Source organism: Mustela nigripes, chromosome 12 (genome assembly GCF_022355385.1).
Source record: "Mustela nigripes isolate SB6536 chromosome 12, MUSNIG.SB6536, whole genome shotgun sequence".
Lineage (NCBI taxonomy): Eukaryota > Metazoa > Chordata > Mammalia > Carnivora > Mustelidae > Mustela > Mustela nigripes.
The window spans coordinates 47406885-47433338 of NC_081568.1; the positions used below are offsets into that span (position 1 = coordinate 47406885).

Here is a 26454-nt window from a genome sequence, read left to right on the forward strand (position 1 = left end):
TTCCATGTACAGTTGACTTTGAAAATCAATCAATGCTTTAGGCCAGTTCTCAGTCTTTAATGCTCATACGAATAACATGGAAACCTCGTTAAAATGCAGATTCTAACTCCAGTCTCTAGGGTGGAGACTGACACTCTGCACTGCTAACAAGCTCACAGGTGATGACCATGATATGGTCTGAACCCCATGTTTTGATTAACAAGGGTCTAGCATCTAGATTTAATAGTCTATTTTAAGACTGGACCATAGCAGAGAAAAAATGATCACCGCAAGAGAGTCAGGAACTCAGGGTGGTTGTTTCCATGTCTGGTTTAGTTACAGACTTCAGTGGACAAATCATCCCAGTTTGCCTGGATTTGTAAACATGCTATAGTCATTAGGGGTTCCTGAAGGGGTTCCCAGCAGGTGGGACTTGAGTTTTAAAATGAGAGAAGTGGGGCACCTGGGTGGCTCAGTCGTTGGGCATCTGTGTTCGGCTTGGGTCATGATCCTGGGGTCCTGGGATCAGGCCCCACATCAGGCTCCCTTCTTGGTGGTAGGCCTTCTTCTCCCTCTCCCACTCCCCCTGCTTGTGTTCCCTCTCTTGCTGTGTCTCTCTCTGTCAGGAGTATGGATGGAATCTTTAAAAAAAAGGGGGGGGACAAGTTGGTCACCCTCATTACAGGGTGTTCTTCAAAAAGGAACAGAACAGCCAACCTTCACAGTTACACATTCTCCTTCCTCTTTCTGGGTACGGCAGTCCACCACAGGGTCAAGGGTGTTCTGGGAAAGATGGTTCAAGGGAAAGAAACACTGAGTTGGCATGCACCAGGAACTTAATGTGACCTCAAAAGGGTAAACAATCAGGTAGATCCAGGTTGACCTAGAAAAATCCAAGAACAGTTTTATGACATGGCCACACAGAGAAGTCCAGGAGTCGTGGTTTAGGTCTGCCCTCTGGCTCTGTGTAGCCTGGGGTAACTCAGTCCCCTCATCTGGGCCTCAGTTTCATCAGGTAAAACATGAGAGTTGAATTGCTGGATGTGTCGGGATCTTTCCTGGACACACTCCCAGCCCCCAATCCCCACGCAGCACCGATAAAGCACACAACTGCAGAACAGCACCTTTCCAACTCAGATGGAAAATAAACGCATCTTCTGTTTCACAAGCAGCTAGCTCCAGCACGCCCCGAGACCCTCATAACAATACCAGCATTCATCCTACTCCAGCATCCTTCTCTTTGCTGTCCTTTGATGTTCAGAGAGCTGAGAAATTCACGATGCCTTTTTTTTTTTTTTTAATGGTGATAACATGTTGACAAATCCAAATGAAATTCTATTTTGAGACCCAGCCTTTTGGTTACAAGTGGCTTCCTCCTTCTGATCTTGCCTTCACCCAGGGAGCTCACTTCTCAACTTTTTGTTTTCTTTGGAGAGACAAAGAGTCTCCCCAGCCACCCATTGCTGGATTCCTGTTAACCTTTCATTAAGCCCCTGACAGCTGGCTCCAACTCTTCATGAGTTAGTTCAACACATTCCCATTTAAATGTGTCCCACCTGGCTTCATTAAGGTTCCTGCCAGGTTCTCCACTTGCGGCTTCCTCTGCAAATGCAAATAAGATTCTGAGTAAATAATATGGAGACAAGGGAAGATTGAGCTATAAAGGGGTTAGGATGGGGTTGGGATAGGAGAACCATCAAAACACTCAGGTCGCCCTGGATTTGAGCAAACTGAAATCCATTTGGGACCCACGCAGGCCAATACTGCAGTTCTGTATGCACTGAATGTTAAACTAAGGCCCCAGTTGTGAAGTACAGGATAGTGGTTAAGAGCGTGGGGTCCTTCCAGCCTGGTTCAAGGCTCTGCTCTGTCATAGGGGGTTGGTCCATGCGACCTTAGGCAAGTTCCTTCACCTCTCTCTGCTTTTGTTTTCTCAACTCCAAAAGCAGGAGTAATATATCTTTTTGCTGGGTTGCTGTGAGGATTCAGTGAGAAATGGCCTTGAAACAGTCAAGTACCTAGACCATAGCAAATGCTGCTTAAGGATTGGATATTATCTCTGATTTAACCTAGAAAGACCAAGGTCAAGGTTGCAGAATTAGTTTGTCATAAATCCTCAAGGTTGGATTGTGGACCCACCATGTAAAAATCAACTATAAGAACCACATCTCCATCAAAGTCCTTCCTTGTGCAAAAGGCAAATCAACACTGATTCCATTCTGTTGCATTTCCCATGTATGTTTTATCTCATTTAAATGTTTAAGCTCTTTAAGGGAAGCGATCCTCTCTCCTGGGCCCTAGATACTAGGAAGTTATTGTAGGTGGCTACCAATTCATCCTGATTGCATGGAGAGGGAAAGAGGAACTACTAGACCAACAGTCTCCTCTGACCAGGGAGTCTCAGCTTAAAGATTTATGTATCTTAATTCTTCATTTGGTAAAACCCACACCCTGCCTCCTAGACTTTGGAGTCTCAGACTAGTTTCCTTGTTCTAGCCTGTCATCCTGGGTTGCCCAGGACATTACTCTGACTAAGTTGGAGTGGTAAGTCCGTCCAATGGACACAGACGCTTTCCACTCTGAACAGCACCGGCACTTCCCTAGCCTCACTCATCTGTAGTAGCTGCTTGGCCTCAGGCAGAGCCCAGGGGCTTCTTCCACACCATGGCTAGAAGTCAGGAGATAGGACTCTCTGATCTGCATTTAGAAAAGGAGATTTCTGCCATGGCATGGAGAACAAATTGGAGGGGGGAGGACTGAAGACAGAAAGTCCAACCACGCCAGCTTAAATGAGGGCTCTGACACCCACTTCCACCTGGACCTTTACCTCCTGCTGTAGGAAACTCTTGACTCTGTGCCACCACACCTGTCCCCAGAGAGCCCTGGTTAAGGGAGAACCTTTTCTCAAAAAAGAAAATGTGAGCCGAAATGATGGTGAAGTTCTATATTGCTTCTGGCATTACTGATGAGACCCAGACCCAGGGTTGCTCCGACCATCCCTGGAGGGGGGCATGCACTCCAAAAGTTGGGCATAAACAGAGAGATACAAATGCATAGGAGGCAAGGGCAACTAGGGTTAAAAAGGAACCCAAAATTGTGTCCCAGACGCAAGGCAATTTGGAGAGACATGAGGTCCTTCTTCCTATATCCGGATAGCTGCCAGAGAGAAGAGAGATTACACATGTTCTGTGTAAACACAATGAATCTAGCTATGACCCATAAGCAGATGTTATCTGGAGACAGACTTTGTTTTAAATATTTCTAAGTCTCAGAACTGTCCTGAGATGGGATGATCTCCTTTAGATGTGGTAGTGAGCTCACCATCACCAAAGCTAATCAAGCACAGTCTGGACGATCACTTAGCATGATGCTACCTGGGAGATTAAAACACCTGGGAGAGAAGGTGCTAAAGGTCTCTAAAGTACTTCCATTTGTGAAATTAAAGCAAGACTGGACCATGACACCAGTGGAATCAACAGGGCTTTAAAAACAAAACAACACATTCTAAGACTTCTTTTGAAGATTCCCACATCATGTCCCCGTTCTCCATCCTGAGAAAAGGTGGCGTATTAGAGCGTGAAAAGACCGTCTTCATCTTCTCTTCCATGCCGCATGTCACCAAAGTTGTTCTTACATTCTCCAACATTGTCTAGCCTGCAAGGAGAAAGGGGAGTGTGAGAATGGAAAACGCAATGACTGGAAAGAAATGGCCGTTGCTCACCCACAACATAACTAACCACGGTTGTCAGAGTTTTGAAAAGGGCTCAGACTCCTCCCATCTAAGCCTCTTCACTCACACATGGGAAAACCCATACTGTAGGAGATAAAGGGCTTTTCCCAGTCTATTCCAATAAGGGAATTAAACGTTTCTATATTAACAGAATATAAAATCAATATCACAATGTGTGTATGACTTTGGAAAGCTGCCTTGTTGAGTCTCAGTTTCCCTACTTGTTAATATTTATTTGGTAACAGATAATTTAGTATTGATGCAATTAAGGGAAGGCTACGGTCTTCAAGAGTTTACACCGCTTCTTTTCATTTCTTTCCCCAAAAGCTATAGAACAGGACAGATGTCCAAAAATCTCTTTCCAGAGATGCTTCAAACTATTTAAAACAAAACAAAACTGTTCTGATGGTCTAATATTGGGCAGAGGAACCAAACCCCAAGAATGATATTCTTTTCACTTTCCACAGTGCCAACTCTCTTTCCCCATAAACTCCTGTTTAATAATGTCCTTTTAAAAATGAATTGCCCAGAGTGGAACAATTCTGAGCACAGAGGACAGAGGCATATCACTTTCTTTCTTTTGCATGCCGTGCTTCTATTAATGCAACCTGCCTTTGTTTTTATATTTAAGAGAAATATAACAGTGTTAATCAAGGCAAAGGTTAATGTGAGTTAAATCCCACATCTTTTTCACCTCTAATACCACACTTCTTTAACCCTTAATTTAAACAGAACACAAGCACAAGTCATTAAACCACTGAGTAGTATCTAATCATTTGTAACAGCTTGTGCAGTCATTACAACAATCAGTCATGCAAGATGAATTACCTTGTGTGTTTCGAGAAACAACTGGCTTTCATGACTTTCCCTGAAAAGACAAGGCCATGGGTAAGCAGGGTAGCCGTGCTAGAACATGTGAAATTCTGGGAAAGCCCAAAGCTGCCTTACCAAGAGCAGAGTTGGGCCAAAGGTGAGAATTTAGGGGCTGGTTTTGGCAGACGAAGCCATTCCTTTTACTTCTTCGGGCCCCAAGGCAGTGCCCATCGGTTACGCATCTGTTCCCGTATTGTTGGCAATAAAGTTAAGCTGCTTCATTCTTACATCTTTGGCCACGCAGAGCTGAAGCACTCACTTGAGTTTTAAAACACTTCCTTAGGAGACATACTCACAAATTCCAAAACTGTATGAGGACCAGTGGCCTCTGCCTTTACGAAGGGCTTTGCAGGAAGGCTAATGGCAGGCTTCCTACTGAGATCAGAATTTCCTTTGTCCGTGTTCACGGAACAGGTATTGAAACATGCAAGTTTCACTACTGTTGCGTGAAAGGGCCAAGATGGTTAGCAGTTCTATTTCCTCATTTACCACCTCAAAACAGTTTCTGTTAATGACTACAGAACAATTTCCCCCCATTTTACAACAGAACCAGATGTCACATACCTCTACTTTGCATGACAACTATAAACCCTGTTCCATGACTCCTTTTTACAGTGTGTTAAAACTATTTTTTTGAAGAGGTGTGTGGTGGGGTGGGGAGGTGTAAGGTCACAGACAGGTGGGGAATCTAATATGACTGTGGGTCCCACCCCCTGAGAAGTGCAGATCGGAGCATGCAAGTACCTTTGCACGGGATTCCAAGGGAATCCTTTTCCGCTGAGGTCTGTCTGTGGAGCCCAGGTTAACAAAGCTTGCTTTAAGGCAAGAAGAAGCCCGAGGTCATTCATGGCTTTCTTCCTGGGGCAGTCCTAGCCAGAGCAGCAGGCTGGACCAGGGTTTCCTCTACCCTAAGACTATGATAATAATAGCATTTTTCACTTAAGGCAGTCATGAGGAGGAAAGGAGTTAGACACATCAGGAAAATAACAGCAGGACTGTCAGTGATTGAGTTTCCAGAAAAGTTCTTGCTTTTCTTTTCCAAAATATAAACTTCATCAGGAAGATGATACATGAAGGCTTTAGCATCCGAGGGAGAATAAGTTTCCCTGTTACGGCCCTGAACAGGATGGAGTCAGTGATGGAAATGGGACTCTGGGGGAAGGACACAGGGACAGGAAGTGGAATGAGGCCACGCCCACATCCTCCTGGATGCTCCCCAGTTCCCAAGGGCACCGTCCCACCTGGGCCTGCCCTCCTTACCTTGAAGGAAAAGTGCCACAAGCAATGCCAACAGTACGAATCCCAGGGAGGGAGCAATGATCATCAGCCAGTCGGAGTTGATCATTTTTACCTGGTGAGACACAGGGATGGCGATTGGGCTAGTCCTTTCTGAACATTCCCCCCCCATGATTTTCCTGTTCCAATCACACCCTCCACTCGCCAGCAGCTTCACTGCTTCCCCCCCCACCCCCAACTTTGCCCGATAGGGCTCAAGATCGAGGCAAAGCACCCTTGCAAATCCAAATTTTTTAAGAAATCTTTGCAAATCTGGAATATTTACCCAGACCACCCAATTCTCCCCTCTATGACATCAGGCATATGGGCTGTGGGGTTCAGGGTTCTGAAGGTAGGAAATCTTCTGCCCAGTCCTGGGCAGCTCTCCTCACAGCTGATTTAGACCTCCGGAGGCAATAAGATTCAAGAAAAAAAGGAACTCATTTCTAATTTTCTACAGCACTGGTTCTCAAAGTGCAGCCAGGGGACCCATGAGATCAAAATGATTTTCACGAACATTATTTGCCATTTTCACTGTCATTCTCATAAGATGGACAGTGAGGTCTTCCCCGGGGTGGCTTGACCAGTGATGTGCTGAGGTCATCCTTCCAATACTAGAATATGTAAGCAGATGCGACATTCTTTCTGCTTCCCATGCAGCCAGAAAGTCGAGAGTTTTGCAGAAACGTAAAACAATGCCACTAAGGCCATTTTTCTAATATGGTTCATTGGGGAAAATATAGTTGTATTTCATGTTATTCATGTTCACATGTCATGGATTTGTTTTGTTATTCTTGCTTTTAAATGAATTCATCAACATCATTTTCAATTTCCGTTTTAATGTTTGTAAGTCTAAAGGGGTCCTGACACCAAATCGTTTGAAAAGGGCTGTTCTTCAGGCAGCTCGTAGTTCTGGGGGGGGCCATGTCACCCCTGCTGCCTAGCCACATCCATTTCCTCACCTGCCTGGCCCTTTCTCGGACACAGCAGCAAGGAGAGCCAGCAATCTCCCTCTCAGGAGGGAGAAGGGAAGGAAGAAAGAAGGAATGCGGGGGGCCTTCCCTTTTTGCTTGTAGGTGTCAATTCTGCCTGCCGTTTTTACTTACAGCAGCTTGAATCACTTTGGTGACAATAAAAATTAATGAAGGGTACACTCAGCGACTAAGAAGGATGCTGGTGGCAAGTGTCGGTCCTGCAGGATGTCACTAATCCTGGGCCACACACAAGGCACACAGGATGATTTTTCTATGTTTTTGTATTTTTTATTTCTTTTTGTTTTTCAAAACATCTGCACGTAGAGAGGTAACGATAGGAACATGATTTCTTCCAGGAACACAAGGCATCAGCCTACAAATTGCTTAACTATTTCCCCTACCTACAGTTGCTGCTCAGATGTATCTGCCTCCCCAGTTCATTTCTGCAAACCTCTATTGTGGCTAAAAATCAAAGTCCTATGCTTCCAATACTTCTCAAAAATTTTACCTGTTCTGATTCAACTCCATTTTGCACAGGCATTTCTGTCTCCATTGCTGGGAAGGAAGAAGATTGGGGGAGAAATGTTTATATTTCCTCTGGGAGAATAAAATACCACATCCTGCAACAGGCATTTCAAAGCTCTTCTGGAATTTCAGTTGACATGTTTAATCTTTTAATCCCATCTTTCCTTTTTCATATAATTTATTTACAACACATTTGTTTTAAGATGGTTTTATCTGAAGCTCACCAACTATTCAACATTATCCTCCAGGAATATCTCCATTTTATAGATGGGTAGGACGGGGCATTGGGCCAGTAGACGACTAGGGTCTAAATTTTCAGCTGGTGCCAGCAATGTGTCTGGGGTTTTTAATCCAGCAAGAAAATGGTCCGTCTATCAGTTAACAAATACTTATTAAGCATTTATCTGCTAGCTATACTATCACCCTTATTGACAAAACTTACAAGTTAATGCAGAAAACCAAATTTAAGCAAATAAGGTGAATAGCTGAAAAAATGTTATAATTGTGCAACGTTCTGGGAATAAAGAGTACAACGGTGCAATGTTCTAGGAATCAATAGTACAATAATAGTACAATAAATAGATATGTTTAGGGACATACCACAAGGATGGCTGAATGGCTGACCTGTTCTGGAGGAACAAAGGTAAATGTCCTTGAGAATGTAAATTTTAAGCTGAGACATAGACTCATTTATTTATAACTGATAGCTGAGTTTAAGCAAAACATACTCTGCTAAGCACTGTTCCAGGCACTAAGAATACTAAGATGAATTCAGCCCCTCCCCCCAACCATGAAATTCACAGTACTTTAGAGAAGGCAGACCAGAAGGTCATTGCAGCCTCACAGGCCACTGGTGGTGATGGGGTATGCAAGGTTGCCAGGGAGCACAGGAGGAGGGAGAGGCACATAGCCCAACATCGTAGCTCAGTGAGAGCTGTTAGAATCAAACTCCTTGAGGACAATGTCCCTCTCTGCTTCCTCAACAGAGGGACCCTAACACTGCCTGGCACACACTCGGTGCTCAATAAGTGTTTGCTGAATGACTACCATCTGAGCTGAATTAAGATTGTGTTAGAATTAGCAAAGAAAGATGGTAAAGGCCTTTTAGGTAGGGCAGCATCAGCAAAGCCATGGAAGTGTGAACCAGAGTGGTTCCGTGTGGAATGGCAGGCAGCTGTGAAGGCAGAAGATGAGTGGGAGGGGGAATGGCCAGGATGACCACAGAGATGGGCAGGAACCAGTCAGGGAAGGCCTTTGTTTCATGCTGGTAAGTCTCCGTTTAATTCTGTAAGCAGTGGGAAACCGCAAAAAAACATTTTAAGCGTGCTATGGTCCAGTTAAGAGGATAAGGAAATAGCCAAGATGAGAAGATCAATTATCCTCTGATGCCAGGTCTGAAATTCAGAGTTGACAGAAATGAAGGGAGAGAGGAGGATTCTAGAAATGCTTGGAAGGGAGATCAAGAGGATATGGACACTGAACATGGGGGTGAGGAAGAACCAAGTCTTAGATAACTCACAGATTCTTGCTTGAGACTCTGGACCATCGCCCCACTGTCCACCAAGACTGGCACAGCAGAAGCAGAAGGGTCCGTCCCGGGGAGACAGACGCCAAGCTCAAATTCACAGTCATGGCATAAGGTGCCTGAGAGACACACACAAACGCCAGTCGCCTCACTCGCAGTTGATGGATTTGAATTTGAATCAAACTCTAGGGAAGGTTGCAGTTGCAGATACTGATTCGGGAGTCATCAGTCTCCAGGGAGCAGTTAAAATCTTCTGAATGTATAAGAAATCCAAGGGTCACGTGTTCAGAGAAAGAAGAGCGGGGATCCTAAGAAACCCCAGCTCCTGAAAGGTAGACAGAGAAGGCGGGGAAAAGAGAGAAACAAACAGCAGAGAGCAGCAAGTAAAACCAGGGTCACATAAGCCAGGACAGGAGAAAATGCCTAGAAAGGACACGGAATCATATGGACAAGAAAACCTGCCTAAAGAAACAGAACCTAAAGCCACACGTATTCGAGGCCTGAGTAAAATAAAAATCAAGGTGAATAATTACTGAAATTGATCATTGTTTCTCTCAAGCTTCTTTGCACTCCAGGTGTAAGAAAAATGTGATGGGTTTTCTAAAGCTCATAATTTGGTACAAGAGAGCTTATTTGTTCGACAGGGAAAGTGACTTGTTGAATGCCTATGAGCCTAAAACTCTGAGGGGAAAATTCAGCGTGTTTTCATATCCTACAACTCAGTTATTGTTGTTTTTCTCTCCGCTATTATTCCCTAGAGCTGGAAATTACAGGTAAGAATTCAAAACTCCTACCTCTGTTCTGTCAAAATCCTGTAGTATTACAATCATTTGTGATAGATAAGACCGAAATTGAAACCATCAAAGAGAAAAGCCAGCCTAGGTCAGTTTTGTCAGAGCTAATCTGTATTTTAAATTGGAATTGTCTAGTAGGAGAGACATTTTGCAAACACAAACACTGCCAAGGAATACCGAACACTATTTCCTCTCCCTGCTCCCTTCCTCCTCCTCTTTCCTCTTCCTCCTCTTCCTCCTCCTCCTCTTCCTCTTCTTCTGAAAATGCCAAAAGCCCGAGTGGGAGGCGCTCCACAGCGATAGTGTTAGACACAGAAGAGCAGCAAGGAACACGAGTGGATGGTGATGTTTGATCCTTGGGAAACAGCAATGCTAGCAGCTGGGGGGTGGGGTAGACAAGCGAAGACTACTCGTTTCCTGGTCTTCTGTGCTATCTTGGCCCTGACATTCTTAAGACCCTGAACCCTTAAAAAAGCACATCCAGGCAAAGGCAGGACTTCCCCATACCCCAAACTTGCACAAAAAGCAGTTCTGGGAGAGGGGGACTATGGTAGGTTGAATAGTGTCCTCCTCAAATGTATGAGCACTCAGAAGCCCCGACTGCGGACTTTTAGAAATAGGGCATCTTTGCAGCTGTAATTAGTTTGAGGATATTGAGATGAAACCATCCTAGATTTAGGATAGGTCCTAAATCCAATGGCAGGTGTCCTTATAAGGTGAGAAGACGCAGAGAGACACACACACAAAGAAGGCCACAGAAAGACGGGCAGAGATCGAAGGGACATGGCCTCAAGGCAGGGAATTCTGGGGGCACTAGAATCTGGAAGAGGCAAGAAAGTCTCTTCCCTTAGAGCCTTTAGAGAGAACATGGGCCCCCTGACACCTCAACTTTAGGGTTTCTGACCTCCAAAATTGTGAGATAATACATTTGCGTTGTTTTGCACCACTACATTCTGGTAAATATTTACAGCATCCCTGGGAACGTCATACAGAGACACAGACCCTGTACAGGCTCATGGTCATTAAAATCTTCCATGGGACCCTCAGCCTTGGGGATGGGCACATGAGGGGAAGTTTGACCTTTCATTTAAATGTTTTTTTGTACACTTTGTACCTTCACCATATATATGTCTTCTATCTAAAAGAAATTAATTAACATTAATAACAATAAATAATCTTCAACTTAATTATACTTTTCCCAGGTCTATGGACTCACCAATACTTCTGATTAATATCAGATTTGCCTACAGGGTGAGAACGTATTTACATTTAAAAAATTACCCAAATATGGACTCTCTAGGTAGAGTTCTCATTGTAAATTAGTAAATTGGCTTTCTGGTTTAATTTTAGGTTCTTGATTGAATTCTTGATAGGCATGGGTACTCCAGCAAAATGGAATTCCTACAAAACTTAACCCCAGACCTTGAGCACTATGAGGCTGCCCCTGGGCCTCCCCTACCCTTCACTGTCACTGAGTATCTGTATGCTCCACATTCTCGGCTGGGTGACCTCGGGCATGACATTTCCTCTCTCTGAGCCACAGTTTATTCATCTGAAAATGATGGTATTGCACAACTGATCTCCTATGTCCCTTTTATCCTTTATATTTATGGATGCCTTTTTACAAAAAATTTGAATGACCCAAGAAAATGATCATTTCACAGTAATTTTTTTAAAAGGATTTGAAGCTATACTTAGTATAGGAAATGAATATGTAAATATTTAAGAAACACATGCATCCCTCTTCTTCCACAAAGAAAATTTAAAATACTGAAAGACTAAATATATCTGACTTTGAGTGGAAATATTATAGGCAATTAAAATTTTTATCAGTACTCCTGTATACTTTCTAAATCTTCTCAAATGAGAAAACTTTAACTGTAGAATATATACCACGTGTTTAATCACTGAAACTTGGCAAGATGCCTGAGTCAAGAGCCAACTCATGTAGCATTTCTCTGAAACAACTCCACAGTGACCGTCTAAGTGAAACTTTGAAGACTGCTGTTAGAAACCCATTAACTCACAACTAAAGAAGAGCTAGGTGATGCTATTGGTAAAAGATATACCCCTAGGTATAAGAGTCTGGCATACAAAGATGTTCACGATATGTATATACTTTTTTAAAGATTATTTATTTAGTTAGTTGACAGAGAGAGATATCACAAGTAGGCAGAGAGGCAGCCCAGGGGTGGTGGGGGGAGCAGGCCCCCTGTTGAGCAGAGAGCCCGATGCCAGGACCCTGAGATCATGACCTGAGCTGAAGGCAGAGGCTTAACCCACTGAGCCACACAGGTGCTCCTGTATATATTTTTTTTACTTTTTTATTTGGTTGGTTTTAAAGAATGAATGCATGTAAAAACTGGGGAAATCCAAGTAGAGTTTGTAGATTTGTTAATTGTATGGTGCCAATGTCAATTTCCTACTTTAACCATGTGCTATAGTTAGGTAAGATGTTGGGGGGAAGCTGGAGGAATGTAAAGATTTCTCTGTACTATTTTTGCAAGTTTGCGTTGAGTCTAAAATTGTCTCAAAACAAAAAGCTTTTAAAAAGTGGTTTAAATACCCACATTTCATATGGTTCAATCTAATATATGCATGACACACAGTGCTTTACAATAAAGATTTGTTAAACAAAAATTGGTGAATAAATGTTAAAGCAAATTTCAAAATGATTTTGTAAAAAATTTTTAAATTTTTGTAAAAAATAATGATAGATGTTACTATGTTATTAGAAAAAGAAAATGATCCAGAGCTCCTGGGTGGCTCAGTCGGTTAAGCATCAGGCTCTTGGTTTCAGCTCAGGTCATGATCTCAGGGTCCTGGAATTCAGCCTCACATTGGACTCTAAGCTATGCCTGGAGCCTGCTTTGGATTCTCTCTCTCCCTCTGCACCTCCCTCGCTCTCTCTCTCTCTCTAAAAATAAATATTTTTTAAAAAAAGAAAAAGAAAATTATCTGAAAGGATATAGACCATACTGTTAGAGCAATTATTTCTTCTTCTGGGTCATTTGGGGTGAGTAGTTGGGGAGAATGTTTGCAATGCAAGGAAATTCACTTTCTACTGTTTTGCTGTTTTCTTTTACAAGAGCATGTACTTATTTTATAATATAAAAAAATTAAGGGTAAATATGAAAACAATAACATAAAAACACTCGCTTTACCTTTAAAGAACTTACAATCCAGTAGGGTAGGAAGCAGTTTTCAGTGCCTGTGCTAGATGAGCCCGTTGAAATAGACTCAATACTGCCCTTTCTAAAGAATGTTTCATATGTCTGGGTGGTGTAGATCAAGGGTTGGCAAACTATGGCCTGAAGGTCAAATCCACTCTGATGCCCATTTTTGTACAGCCTGAGAGCTAAGAATCATTTCTATATTTTTTAGTGATTGAGAATAAAACAAAATACGACTAACTCCTAACACATGTAAACTACAGGCAATTCATATTTCCACACCCATCAATGAAGTTTTGTTGGAGCAAGGCAGTATCCATCTGTTTACTTTACCTTGGGCTGGTTTTGCACAAAAGGGCCATTCTGAATAGTTAAGACCAACAGCATGGCTTGTAAGGCCTAAAACAGGTACCATCTCACCCTTTATAGGAAAAGTTTGCTGAGTTCTGGTGTAGTTATCAGAGCATAATTTTAATCTTAAAACCTTCAGACCCTCAGGCCCTAAGATCATGAGACTTCCCCTTCAAGGTGATTATGCCTAAGTTAGGAGACCTGAACCTACCCACTGAAATAAAACTATGTGCTCTGTGCAGATCTGGAATGGCACTGAATTTTTAGATAAGAGAATCTTTTAAAATCCACTTTGAATATCACCACTGTTCCATCCACTGGGCAGAAATTGGTTTCAAAATTACTTGGTACTCCCTTCAACATCAATTTATTGAGCCTTTATTAAGTCAGTGTGCCTGACATAGTGATAAGCACTTTAGGTAAATGATCTCATTTTATGCTTATACTATCCATTCTGCAGATGTATAAACTGAGGCTGAAAGAGTTTAAATCACTCACTTAAAGTAACACACACAATAAAAGGAAATTTGAACCCAACTCTGAATGACTCAAAAAATCATGATGATAGCCACTCCGAGAGAAAAGGTAAAGAGCATATTAAAATCCTGTTTGAAAATACAGACTCTCTGGCCTGTGCCAGAAATCAACTGGAAATAAAAGCACTCTATCTTCTTTGTGGGTACATTTATTACATATTTTGATTCATCATTAAATTAATAGACACAAGGACTTTACTTGTGTCTCTCTACTTTTAAACAAATTTAGTTTTGATATAAGTCAATCCAATGATACAATCTTAACATAATCATGGAATTTTTAAAAGTGACAACCTGAGGCCTTCAGTTCTTTCATCTCAGGATCTGGCTTATGCTGCTCCTCTCTGGACAACTGGTGGTATGGTCTTAAATAATCCAAAGGAAAGAAAAAAGATGCCCAAATCTGTTGGAGTATTTTAGACTTGAAAAGAATTAGAAATTATCTCCTCTGATACCCCCCCCCCTTTTTTATCATCACCAAGAGAAAAATTAAAATCTAGAGACAGTTTCATTTACTCAAGATTTCACACCAATGAGTAACAAAGGAAATGACTAGAACCCATATTTTCTGAACTTGCCTGGCAGCACTCACACAGATCTGAAATTTCCAAATGTCTTTTGAAAATAGAAACACACATTTATTGACTTCACAAACTTCCCTTAAATTTCAGAGACCACTGAATGTTTTTAATATGAGCAATGATCAAAAAGAGTACTATGTACTTAAATAGATCAATCATTAGCTCTGAGAGTCAGATGTTCTTTAGCACCAGGGGCAAAATTGAGTGAGGACCTTTTTTTTTTTTTCCAATTCTGGAAGGGAACAGAGACCAAAATGTTTTGGCACCCAATGTAGTTCCCAAAGCAGAAGGAATGGTAAGATGACTTCACTTTTTATGCTGATGAGATAATAGAAGGAAACCAGGGACTGTAGAACACCATTATCTAAGACTCACTGATCCTGGGTGGCTCAGTGGGTTGGGCCTCTGCCTTAGGCTGGGGTCATGGTCCCAGGGTCCTGGGATCCTGGGATCAAGGCCCACATTGGGCTTTCTGCTCTCTGCCTGCCTCTCTGCCTCCTTGTGATCTCTTTCTTTCTGTTGAGTGAATAGATTAAAAAAAAAAAAAAAAAAAAGACAGAGTTTCAAACTTGGCCTCAAGATTCCACTGCCTCTAAGGATTCCCCACCAACAAAAACATCATCATTGTGAGAACCTAGAGCTCTCACCTCAGACTTCTGCTCTTACGTGCCAATATCTGAGGGTCTCACTGAGGCATAGATAAGACCCCATCCCTAATCCTTCCCCCACAGAATCCTCTCTGAAGGGCAATGTCTGTAAGGCTCTTCCTACACCCAGATGATCAATAAATCTTGACTGAGGGAGATCTCAAAGTCCTCATTTTACCAAGAAACCTCAAAAGTATTAACAACAACAAGAACAATAATAATAAACAGACACCATATACCAAGCACTAAACCATACTACATGCCAGGCATAATGAGAAGGACTTCCATGTTTGATCTCAAAAAATGCTCTGCAGGAAATTCCATTATTGTGCTTACTGCACAGTGAGAATCCTGTGGCCTAGAGATGTCAGGTGACTTGCTCAAGTCACATAGCTAGGAAAGGAAAGAGCAAATCTCAGAGCCAAGGTTATCTACCTGCAGAGCCCAAGCTCTTATCCTCTGAGCTTTACAGCCTTTGGAAAACATGGCAAGCGCTCACACACACGTGCTATGGAAAGATCAGTACTGGAGAGTGAATATCTTGCTACTTGGTAGCAATCCATTTGGAACAGAAACCTCATCTTTGGCTGCTTTGGTGGGTGCAGTTTCTGGAAAGGAGATTCTAACTATTATTATTGGTGGTGATGATAATGAGCACGAGGTAAGCGTCTCGAAGTACACAAAACACTTTCATGCTTATTATTACTTTTGAACTTCAAAATAATCTACTGATGCTGCCCTCGGGTGGTTCAGTGGGTTAAGCCTCTGCCTTCAGCTCAGGTCATTATCTCAGGGTCCTGGAATCGAGCCCCGCATCGGGCTCCCTGCTCAGTGGGGAACCTGCTTCCCCCTCTCTCTGCTATTCCTCCTGTTCATGCTTTCTCTCTCTTTCTCTCTCTCAAATAAATAAATGAAGTCTTTTTTAAAAGTATTTTTTAAAAAATAAATCTGCAGAGGTAAGTAAATTTGGACAGAATTATTGTAAGGGGAGGAACCTGAAACTCAGGTCCCACATCTTGCCCAAGCCTGCATAGCTAGTAACAATTGCTAATAAATGGTAAAGCTCTGTTGAGTGGTCGCGTCATAACCAGCCAGGTTTACCTGAGGCATGGTTATTGTTGATTGAAAACTTTTCCCAGTTATATCTGCTTCCACACTCCACATCTGCCCCCTCGCACCTCCCCCGCCCCCCCACCCCACACCCCGCCTGCGCTGTGCTTCTGAGCATCCCAGGGTTCAAGAGGCTGCCAGGGCTGGGACTCTTGTCAAGCCAATGACTTGATCACAGTGGGAGAACAGATGCTTCACCTCCTCCTAGAACTTGCCAAGGTGCGTCGTTTATCCTCCCCACTGGGAGACCAGAGATCTCTCCGGTGCCTAGCTCCATGTCAGAGGAACATTCTGGTCTGCAGAGTGTCATCCAGCTCACTTGGTTTTCCAGTAACGAGGACCCATCTTAGGGCCGACTCCGGGTTCTGTTTCAGTGGCTGGCACCTTCTTTCTATTTCACTCTGTTTGCTTTCCACGGCCATACCTCTCTTAAACCTTGGCAACCCTCTTTGTTCTTATTTGGTTGACCTTTCTGAAGGTGAGCAGTTAGATGTTAGAATTACACAGATTCAATCCCAACTTTATTAATGAAAAAATATCATTTGTACAGCTGGTAGAATAGAAATACTATTGCGAGAAGAACCATGAGAACCCACTCTTTGTCCTTTGCCTTTATCCCCAGACCACCCGCCTACCAGCTGATTCGAGCCTGTGAACAGCGTGGCCGTGAGAGATAAAACAAACCGGCTAATGCCTCGCAAAAAATGTTGACTTTGAAATCAACTGCATCCAATTTCTTTGCTCCTAACAACGGCATTTGTGAGTGAAAATGAGCTTTGCTTCACTCCCCTGCCTTCCTCTGTGCCTTCTGCTGAACTTGGACTGAAAATGGTAATCCCCCTACAATTTCTTTGTGTCCTTGACCAATTGAGGACCCAGAAAAATGTCAAGTTTTGACACGGTTCGATTTTGTCTTTAATAAAATAGCACAGTGTTGGGGAAAGAGCTCTGCTTTGAGAGCCAGAAAAGAGTCCTACCTGAGGCCTCGTTCCCACTTCTCTTTGAACTTTTTTCAATGCCTTTCTGCCTCAGTTTCCTTCTATGTAGAACAAGGAGTATGCACTACACCAGCAAATCCTGAATGCCTTCTTGGGGCCAGGGATGGGCTGGCTTCAAAACAGTCTCCTGAAGAAGTTTGTTAAGCAAACAATTTCTTGGATTCACACCCAGAGGTCCTAATTCTGCAAGTCTTGGGTAGACTAGAGCAATCCATATTTTTACTAAGCACCCTGTGTTTCCAGGCCAAGGCCAAGTCTAGTAAACATGGACTGGATGACCAAAAGAGTTGAAGGTCTCGGTTCCTCAGTGTTCTCCTGTTCCCCTGGGAAGTCAACACGAGATCAGATGGTTCCATACCTTCATTTATTCTAGCCTCATTCCCTTTTCTCTTCCCTCCATTTCTAGACCAAACCCTACCTCCCTCATGTTTGACTGATCCCCTTCTCCTACACCAGGACCACCCTTGCTCTATTCACTCTCCCCTTTTCTAAATTATTCATCCTCAGACCCCTTGAGAGAACACCTAACACTCATTTCTTAACAGTGTGGACTTATTCTTTAACATCTTGGACTTTAGTAACTCTACCCATAGAGCTAAGGCTGTTCTCTTAACGGTCCCCCTGTCACAGTTCACAGCCACCTACGTGCTCATCCTATTGGACTGCCATTCTGAATTTCCTAACATTGGACTACTCCCTCCATTACCTTTGTCAGCCCAGCCCTCTCTGCACTCCTGCTCTCCTGGATCCTTTCCTGGTTTTGTTGTCTCCCTCTCCACCTCCTCTCCCAGGGTGGTTCTTCGTCTCCCTCTTCATCTCACACAGTATCTTTAGGTGATTTCACAGGAGCTTTAGTTACTCCTGTGCTAATGAGACAATATAATAAAGTGCTTAAGAGCTCAGTTTCAAGAACCAAGAGACCCAGGTTCAAATTCTGGAAAAAAATTTTTAAAGCTTATTTTATTTATTTGGGGGATTAGAAGAGGGACAGAGGGCAAGGGAGAGAACCAGACTCCCCAATGAGCGAGCGTGGAGCCTGACCAGGGTTTGATTCCAGGACCCTGAGATCAGGACCTGAGAGGAAATCAAGAGTCGGACACTTAACTGACTGAGCCACCCGGGCTCCCCCTGGCAAATTTCTTAACGTCTCCGAACTTGAGTCACTTTCCTTTATAATGGACATAATAATAGAATTTTTCTCACAGATCCAGACAATGCCTCACAATAAGACAATGTACTCAGGCTTGGTATATAATGAGCACTCAGTAAGTATCATTTACTATCAATGTTTCCCCAAATTATATCTATAGCCCTGAACTGTCCCTTATGAGATAATGTGTATTAAAGTATTGGTTAAGTAGCAAGTTCCTGTTCAGCAATTATGTGAATCACGGGAATTATTATTTGATCAGAGGTAAGTGCCAATCATCAAAGACCCCCATCCCCACCCCATCTGTAAGTCAACCCAGCCCCACATTTCCAAGGGGCCTTTGAACTCCAGCTCTCCCAAACAGATTTCACTCTTCCTCCTGGAGTTCCTTACTAGTTAACCTGTCACATCGATCTAATCTCCCAGGTACAGAGAATCCATCATCCTTCATTCTTACTTTGGTGATCAAAACCTCTTGATCTCAACTCCGAAGTGGCTCTGACTCTGTCACCTCTCGTAGTTACTGCTGCCATCATTCTAGTCTAGACACTCATCCCTGGACTGAATTATTGCAGGAGCCTCCTGAGTAGCCTCTCTGCCCCCAGGATGGCTCTCACTCATACAACTTCCACACTCCAACTAGAGCAATGTCTCCTAAAACAGAACTGAAAATGTCATTCCCTACCCAGAAAGCATGAATTGTTCCTTATCATCCTGGAATAAAAATCTAAATTCTTCAGCCTATCAATCAAGTCCTTTAAAAACCTAGACCATACCTTGCTTCCTGTCTCCACTAGATTAAACTAAACTATTAGACAATCTCTAAAGATTTCCTACTCTCAACAAGTCCCCGTCTCTTTGCTCATGCCATTCTACCTGCCTGTTCACCCTTCCCTGCACTAAGAAATGTTCTCATCCAAGGAGGAAAACTTTCCATACTTCTATCCCCAAACAAAACCCACTGGGTGATTGTTTGCTATGCACAGCCTGTCCCTCCCACTAAAGTGTGACCCCTATGGAGCAGATGTCACAACTCTTTTATTCCTGTGCCATGTATAGAGAGGCCGCTCAGTCAGCCATGCTTCATTAGTGACAGATTTGAAAGGCTTTTACCAAAAATCACGTTACCTATTTCCATGTATCCAAACCAAATGCCAAGATAAAGACAGAAAATCTCATGTCCAACCACTTTGTCCTCTGAGAACCCTCTGACTCCATGGAAAGGTCAGTTTGCCCTGGAGCATGAAGCTTGGGATGACTTTGTAAAATGGAAAGGTACAGTAATAGAACAGATCTTTCTAAAAGCATTGTTTCCCCATTGTCTCACCATCCTACCCTGGGACAAAAAAAAAAAAAAAAAACTACTATAAAACTCTTAAGAGGGGGAAAATATTATCACCAAAGCATGTTCATGGGGTGCCTGGGTGGCTCAGTTGTTAAGCATCTGCCTTCAGCTCAGGTCATGATCCCAGGGTCCTGGGATCAAGCCACACATCAGGCTCCTTGCTCAGTGGGAAGCCTGCTTCTCCCTCCCCCACTCCCCCTGCTTGCATCCCCTACCTCCCTCTTTCTCTGTCAAATACATTTTAAAAATCTTTAAAAAAAAAAAAAAAGCATGTTCTTTTATTTTCTAATTTTATTGGATTGATAGCAAAGTCCTCATGCATATATAGGTGCCTTACATTTGAAACCTTTCTGCAGCTTTGACTTCATGCTGGTGATAGGTAAAATGCTCCATCTAGGGGCTGAGAGGAAGTGAATCCTAATACTTTAGGAGCAAAAATGAAATCTCCTTTTGGGAAAGCTTCATTGAGAGACAGTGGCTGCTAATCCTCGAACAAAGGCCAATTATTCATGGAATCAGGAGAACTGGCCTCTGGTCTCATCTCTCTTCCCAAGTCACTGCACAGCCTCTCAACTCACAAGCCTTTCCTAGGTCTTCGTTTCCCATCTTCTCAGTTTTCGGTTTTCCACAGAAAACACCCCTCCCCCAGGAATTCATGAACACAAGTTTAAAGCTCCTGAAACCTGGGTGTGAGCCTCAGCTCTTCCCCTGTCTAGCTGTGTGATCTTGGGCAAGTCATTCCACATCTCTGAGCATCATTTCTAGGCAGCCTTAGAGTGGACATGAGGATTTGCCAGCCTGGGTAGGGCCTCTTCTAATGATGTCTGCAGTGAATGCCTTAAAAGTGGAGGGGGCACTGAAGCAGGAGTTACATCCCTGTAGTTGTCTTATAAATGGTATAACATGAATCTGGATACTCTCCTATGACTCACTCAACTACAGCTCTTTTTCCAGCATGACTCGGTTTTCAAGCCTACATTATAGAGTGGAACCTCTCTAGAATGAGCAATGTGAGATGGACAAAAGTCAAGGGGCAGAAGATGAACAGTGTCCAGAAGCAGGAATGAAACCAATAATTGGGAAATCTGAGGGCCCATGTAAAGGGACTCAGTGAAGAGCTTTCAGAATCTCAGATTTCCTCCATCCATGAGTAGAGAATGACTACTTTTCTAACTTCCCCAAGTTTGTAATTTTGTCACTCATTGGCTGTTTCCCTGGTATGGTTAGCATTTAAAAAAAAAAAAAAAAAATCCTTAAACCAAAAAGTGTCTGTGTACTTACAAGGAACAGCAAGCCAGCTGGGAGCTGGTGGCAGCGGCCTCTTGTCACCTGCTGGAGTGGCCTACAGATGAAGGTGTGTGAGTAGGAAAAGCAGAAGAGGTGGAGAGAAAAGAGGAAATAGGTGTCTGGCAGGATGACTGTCATTTACCAGCCACTAGTCTGTCTCATGCATTTCTTCATTGCACATTCCTATGAATTAAGCATTCCTATTATCTTCACTATACATTTTGAGGAAACTGCGATTTAGGTAAAGATAAAACAAGTAATTCACCTGAGGTTCTGGAAAACAAAAACAAAAACAAACCAAAACCCCCAAACAGCACCTCCATACACACACAAAATGGTAGAGCTGAGATAGAAGCCTGAGACTTGAGACCCTGTGGTGAGCTCTCAGTTCCCACTCAGTGCTACCTGGGAGACAGTGAGGGGGAAAGACTAGGAAGAAAGGATCAGAAATGTTACTGAGGCAGTAGAAGGACCAGAGGCATAATCAGCGGAAGACTTGATCCCAGGCTAATTGATGACAGCTTCAGGGTCCCTCCCTAGTTAGAGACTAGATCCTAATGGAACAATCTGGGACCATTTCACACATTCCTGCTGCCAAGAAACAATGAAATTAACCCTCAGGCTGGACAGAATGATTTGAGTTCCTAAGCACATGAAGGGGTCAGAGCTTATATTCCTCGAACAGATTCTCTTTAGCTGAGGGGAGACACCTATGAGTCTTTTTATTGTTGTTGTTTGTGTTTGAATTATGGCTCCAAACCATCTGGAGTTTTGCAGCATTCCTGGAGTATCTCAAGAAATGTCCTAGACTTTTCCCTCTGAAAAAAAAATGTGTGTGCAGATATACACACAGAATGATGTATATAATTTCATGGGGTTCATACCCTCTAGCCTATCCATAGACACTCCACCCAGGAGCCCATGGACATAGTTTAAAATCCCTGAGGTCTAGGTGTGATTCCCAACTCTCCCTCTCCCATCTGTGTGATCGTGGGCAAGTCACTCCACATCTCTGAACTCCATTCTAGGGAGCCCTGGAATGAGAATGAAGAATTGTTACGCTGGGCAATGTTAATTTTAGGGAATAATAATTTTGACCAGATCTTCTTGAAGGGTTTAAACCAGCCCACATTTATGGAAGGCTTGCCATCCAAAATTACATGAAGGAATGAGGAGGGGGTCAGGGATATTTAGCCAAGGGAAAAAACCCACAGAAACATGCGGGCTCCGAAATGAGTTGAAACAATTTTCATGGGGATGAAGAAGTAGGATTCATTCTGAATTATTCTGTAAGTGGCTCCAGAGGAGCAGGAAGCCTCTCAACATGGCATCAGAGTGGCATCACAGTTGAACAGACACAGGTTACACGGAGGCTGTCATTTATCATAAGTTAATAACCGTCACGGGCTCTGAAACAGAGGTGACAATGGTACCCATCTCCTAGGATTTTTGAAAAGTCAACTGAAGTAATGTGCTTAACACGCACAGTGTTAAAACAGAGACTTCAGTGGATGGCAACTTCTCTAATAATGTCTCTGACCCTCCATTTCTTTGCCTGTAAAAGGGGGATATTCTCTGTACCCGATAAGAAGGTCACTGTGAGATTTAAATCAGAAAATGCACACAAAAATACCCTACCTACAGCACCTGATACATAATTGAGTCCTCAGCAGGTGGGAAGTGCAATGATGATTATTACAAAGTTTTCGTGACAAAAATCAATGGGAAGAGAGGACGGTAACGGAAATGAATATAACCTTTTATTTCAAAATGGAAGGGGAGGCATAAATAAATAAATAAATAAATGTGTATATATATGCATGTATGTGTATATATATGTATATGTATTTATGTATGTGTGTGTGTGTGTGTGTGTGTGTATATATATACACATATATATGTATGTATGTATATGCACAGACTCAGAGCTAGACTTCCTGCATCTGCACTTCAGAGCAGTGTGGCTTGGGAAATTTGCACAAAACAGGGATATAAGCATCAGCTAAAAAGGAATTGAATGAAGTGACCCATGAGAAGAGCTTGGCTCCACACCAGCATGTAACATGCGTTCAATAAATCCTGGTCTCTTCCATAACAACTAACGGTAACACAGAGATAGACCTTCTTATAACAAGCTCCTCTTCAGCGGTGTAGGCAAGTGTTCTCTCTCCTCTGGGATTTATCAAGGAAGAGAGAAATGAAATTACCAGGGACATTACAGAAGAGTGTAAAGCATCAAGATGACCTCTTGTTCCCTTGCAATTCAGTGCAAGATAAGTCTGAGTTTAAGTGGAATGAATGGTAACATTTTGAAAAGTCCTTGCCTACCCTCCATGATTTTTCTAGTGGCTACCTTCCCTTCTGCCAGAAAATAGCCCCCCACCTTTATCCCACACCACAGAAAAAGAAGGTTTGGAACTTGGGCATCTAGCTTCTCTTCGATTCCCAACAACTAGTCCAGATTTTCTGTTTTGCTGCTGGAAAAGGTAGCACATGCCAAAGCTTTTCAACATGAGATCAGCCTTGCATTTCATCTTGACTTGTAGTCTTCCTTCAAAACGTATCCCCCCTCCACTCACTCTTGTCTGTCCCCTCTGATTGTGTCTTCTGAGCCTTTGCAAGTGATGTCCCATTGCCTCCTTCACAGAGCTAAAGAACTATCATTTTCTGGCTAGTAAGCATATAGAAAGATGCTCAAACTCTTTGTTAATCAGAACAGCAAAAGCATAAGATGACATTTTTTCCTTGGGAGATTAAAAAAAAAATTTAAAAATGGTCATATCAAGTGTAGGAAGGATGTAGGAGGGCAGACCCTCTCTGGATGGGAAAATAAATTGGCAAGGTCTTTCTGGAAGACAATTTTGCAATAGCTATTGAATTTAAAAGTGGACACTTCTTTCAGTCCAGCATTTCTCCTTCTAGTCATCACCCTAGTGATAGAAACACCAGCATAGACACTTAAGGCAACTGTCACATACAAGGATGACCCCTGCTAACTACTTATGGTAATGAGCTATTTGAACAACCTCAATGTCCCTTAGTGGGCAATGATACTATAAGTATCCATAGTATAAAATACCATACAGCAATTTAACACAATGAAGCAAATCTACATGGACTGGAAAAGAAAGTGGTCCAATATATAACGTCAAATGAATAAAACAAAATGAAGAAGGCTATGTACGCTAGGACAGAATTTTTTTTAAAAATCCACACACAAAACAAAGCTGAATTTTTTCTATATCTATACACACACATAAACAAGTAGAAAAAGATCTGAAGAATGCTCCTTTTCAACTAATAGCAATGATTATCTCAGAGTAAGTGCTGGGATTCAAGACAGGGAGTCAAAGAGAATTCTTTGCTACTCTTTTTATGTCTCCCTAACAAAAATACATTAGTGCAGTATTTGGGCAATCTACCATAAACTACTAAGTTTTTTTTTAATGAATGAATGATTTTCTGGCACTTCTACCTTCAAGACAGAAGCAGCTAAGGAAGAAGGGGAATCCCAGCAGAGGGGTTTCAGAAATAAGGCAGAGGAGGGGACGCCTGGGTGGCTCAGTGGATTAAGCCGCTGCCTTCGGCTCAGGTCATGATCTCAGGGTCCTGGGATCGAGTCCCGCATCGGTCTCTCTGCTTGGCGGGGAGCCTGCTTCCCTCTCTCTCTCTCTCTCTGCCTGCCTCTCCATCTACTTGTGATTTCTCGCTGTCAAATAAATAAATAAAATCTTTAAAAAAAAAAAAAAAAAGAAATAAGGCAGAGGAGGGAAGAAGCCAGCTCAGAAGATGTTAGCACATTTCACTTTTATCCTAGCTTGTGGGAAGACAGAGGATGTGACCACAATGGAACCAAAAGAGCTGAATCCCAAGAAAAGCAGGCATATGACAGATCAGATTGTTCCCACGGCCAAAGACAAAACCACGAAGGAGCACATCCCCTTACCTCCTGTCTGAGGAAAAGTCACTGGGTCACTCATTTCCCACATGGAGACCTGGGATGTTGACTGGAGAAACCAGGCTTCAGACTCTGAAGGAAAAAAAAAAAAAGAGAAAACAAGCTTAGTAAATACCTATCTTTTTTTATTTTTGGTGCCTCACTGTCCCCTAAACTAACTTCTGTCATAAAAAATAAAAGAAAGCCAATGTTTACTGAGCATGTAGTACATGTCAGACAGTGTTCTAAGTGATCTCCATGCATGCTCTCATTTAATCCTCAGAAAGAGACAAGGATGGGTGTTATTAGTTCCATTTTACCAATGTGGAAGCCAAGGCCCAGAGAGACAAAATAACTTTCCCAGAGTCACACAACAGATAAGAAGCAGGACTTATGCCCAGGCACTGTGACTCCAGAGTTGTGTGCTCTGTGACCGCCCCCCCCATCATACTACCTCCCTATGCTGTACTAATGTAAGAACGGATTGCTTTTTTTTTTTTTACACTCCATAGAGGTCTGCTTCCTTCCTCTTGAATATAACCCCATAAGTAATATCTTCCACTTGAGGCACTCAGCCGTGACCATTAGATGCATGAAGTTATACAACTCTCCAACTCACCTGGGAAGAAACCGAGGCCAGAGACCCCTGGCAAAAAGGAGTAAAAGAGGGAGCCAAGGCTGGGCAGTTCTCTCAGGCAGCCCCATGGATGTGAATCATGCCTTATCTTTAGGGTTGTCTCTGCCCTTGGGCCCTAGTAAATACCTAAAGAAGGCTTGAGGGATGGATGAAAGGTCACATGTATGAAAGAATTCTCCCTCTACTACCGAAAGCCAGTGAGACAAGTGAGGATATCCCTCAAAGGGATCTACAGAGATCCTTGTGCTTGGAATTAGGATGAGACAGCTAAGCACTACCTCGCCTAAACCGGAAAGGCAAATATTCCAGAGAGTGCTACCATGAAGAATTGCTGAAAAACAAATCAAAGTCGGTCCCAATCTCTCTCCCTCTCTTTATCTCTCTCTCCCTAGCCCCCTTTCTCTCAAAGCCACAAGAGTGAATGAGCCACAAATATTGTCCAGTTTGCCCTAGGTGGGGTTCATGGCAAAGTCATCTCTAATCATCTGATTCAACAATATTTTACTCTCCTCAGTGTAAGAAATGAGGAAAAGAAAAAGAAATTGTCCACGTACCTTTGGATGTCAGCAAGGCAGTGCTTCCAGAAGTCACCTCAGTGCTTCTCTCAGGGTCTTTGGAGAGAAAGGAAGTTTCTGACTCTGGAAGAGAAAAAAGTTTAGTAAAAGGGAGCAAAAAATAAGTGTTTGTGCCGAGTGCTGGGATTTGGGCCTATTTTTATAGTTGTCTTTCGTGCTTTTTTATGTATTTCAGGTTTTCTTCAAGGATTCCAAGTAATTTTTAGGATCAAGGGGAGAAAACTATAAACTTATATTTTAAGATGATTATTTTAAAGTCCAAAAGAATAAAAAATACATACAAAAGTTGACTGGTTTATGGTTCATGACTAGTAGCTAGTAGTACTTGCTACTAGTACTACTACTACTACTACTAGTGTTACTAGCTACTAGTACTAGTACTACTAGTAGTACTAGTACTAGCTAGTAGCTAGTACCTAGTTTATTTACTAGGTACAAGGACTAGTAAATTC

The 26454-nt window shown here is 42.6% G+C and overlaps 1 protein-coding gene across 2 annotated transcripts in view; it reads right to left on the minus strand.

The window, feature by feature from the left end:
* Positions 1 to 3442: 3442 nt before the first annotated feature.
* Positions 3443 to 26454, minus strand: part of TIMD4 (T cell immunoglobulin and mucin domain containing 4) — a 32177-nt gene continuing 9165 nt past the window's right edge. The window contains exons 4-10 of one of the 2 annotated variants that reach the window (XR_009407410.1): positions 25982 to 26065; positions 24800 to 24883; positions 7340 to 7386; positions 5843 to 5933; positions 4658 to 5734; positions 4538 to 4577; positions 3586 to 3633 (exon numbers count right to left, since the gene is read on the minus strand). Coding sequence is in view for 1 of the 2 variants with exons in the window: in XM_059417235.1 (XP_059273218.1) it covers positions 3549 to 3633; positions 4538 to 4577; positions 5843 to 5933; positions 7340 to 7386; positions 24800 to 24883; positions 25982 to 26065 (431 nt within the window). In the remaining variant the exon portion in view is untranslated. Of the gene's footprint in view, positions 3634 to 4537; positions 4578 to 4657; positions 5735 to 5842; positions 5934 to 7339; positions 7387 to 24799; positions 24884 to 25981; positions 26066 to 26454 lie in introns of both variants that reach the window. The other variant, XM_059417235.1, reaches the window with a different exon arrangement.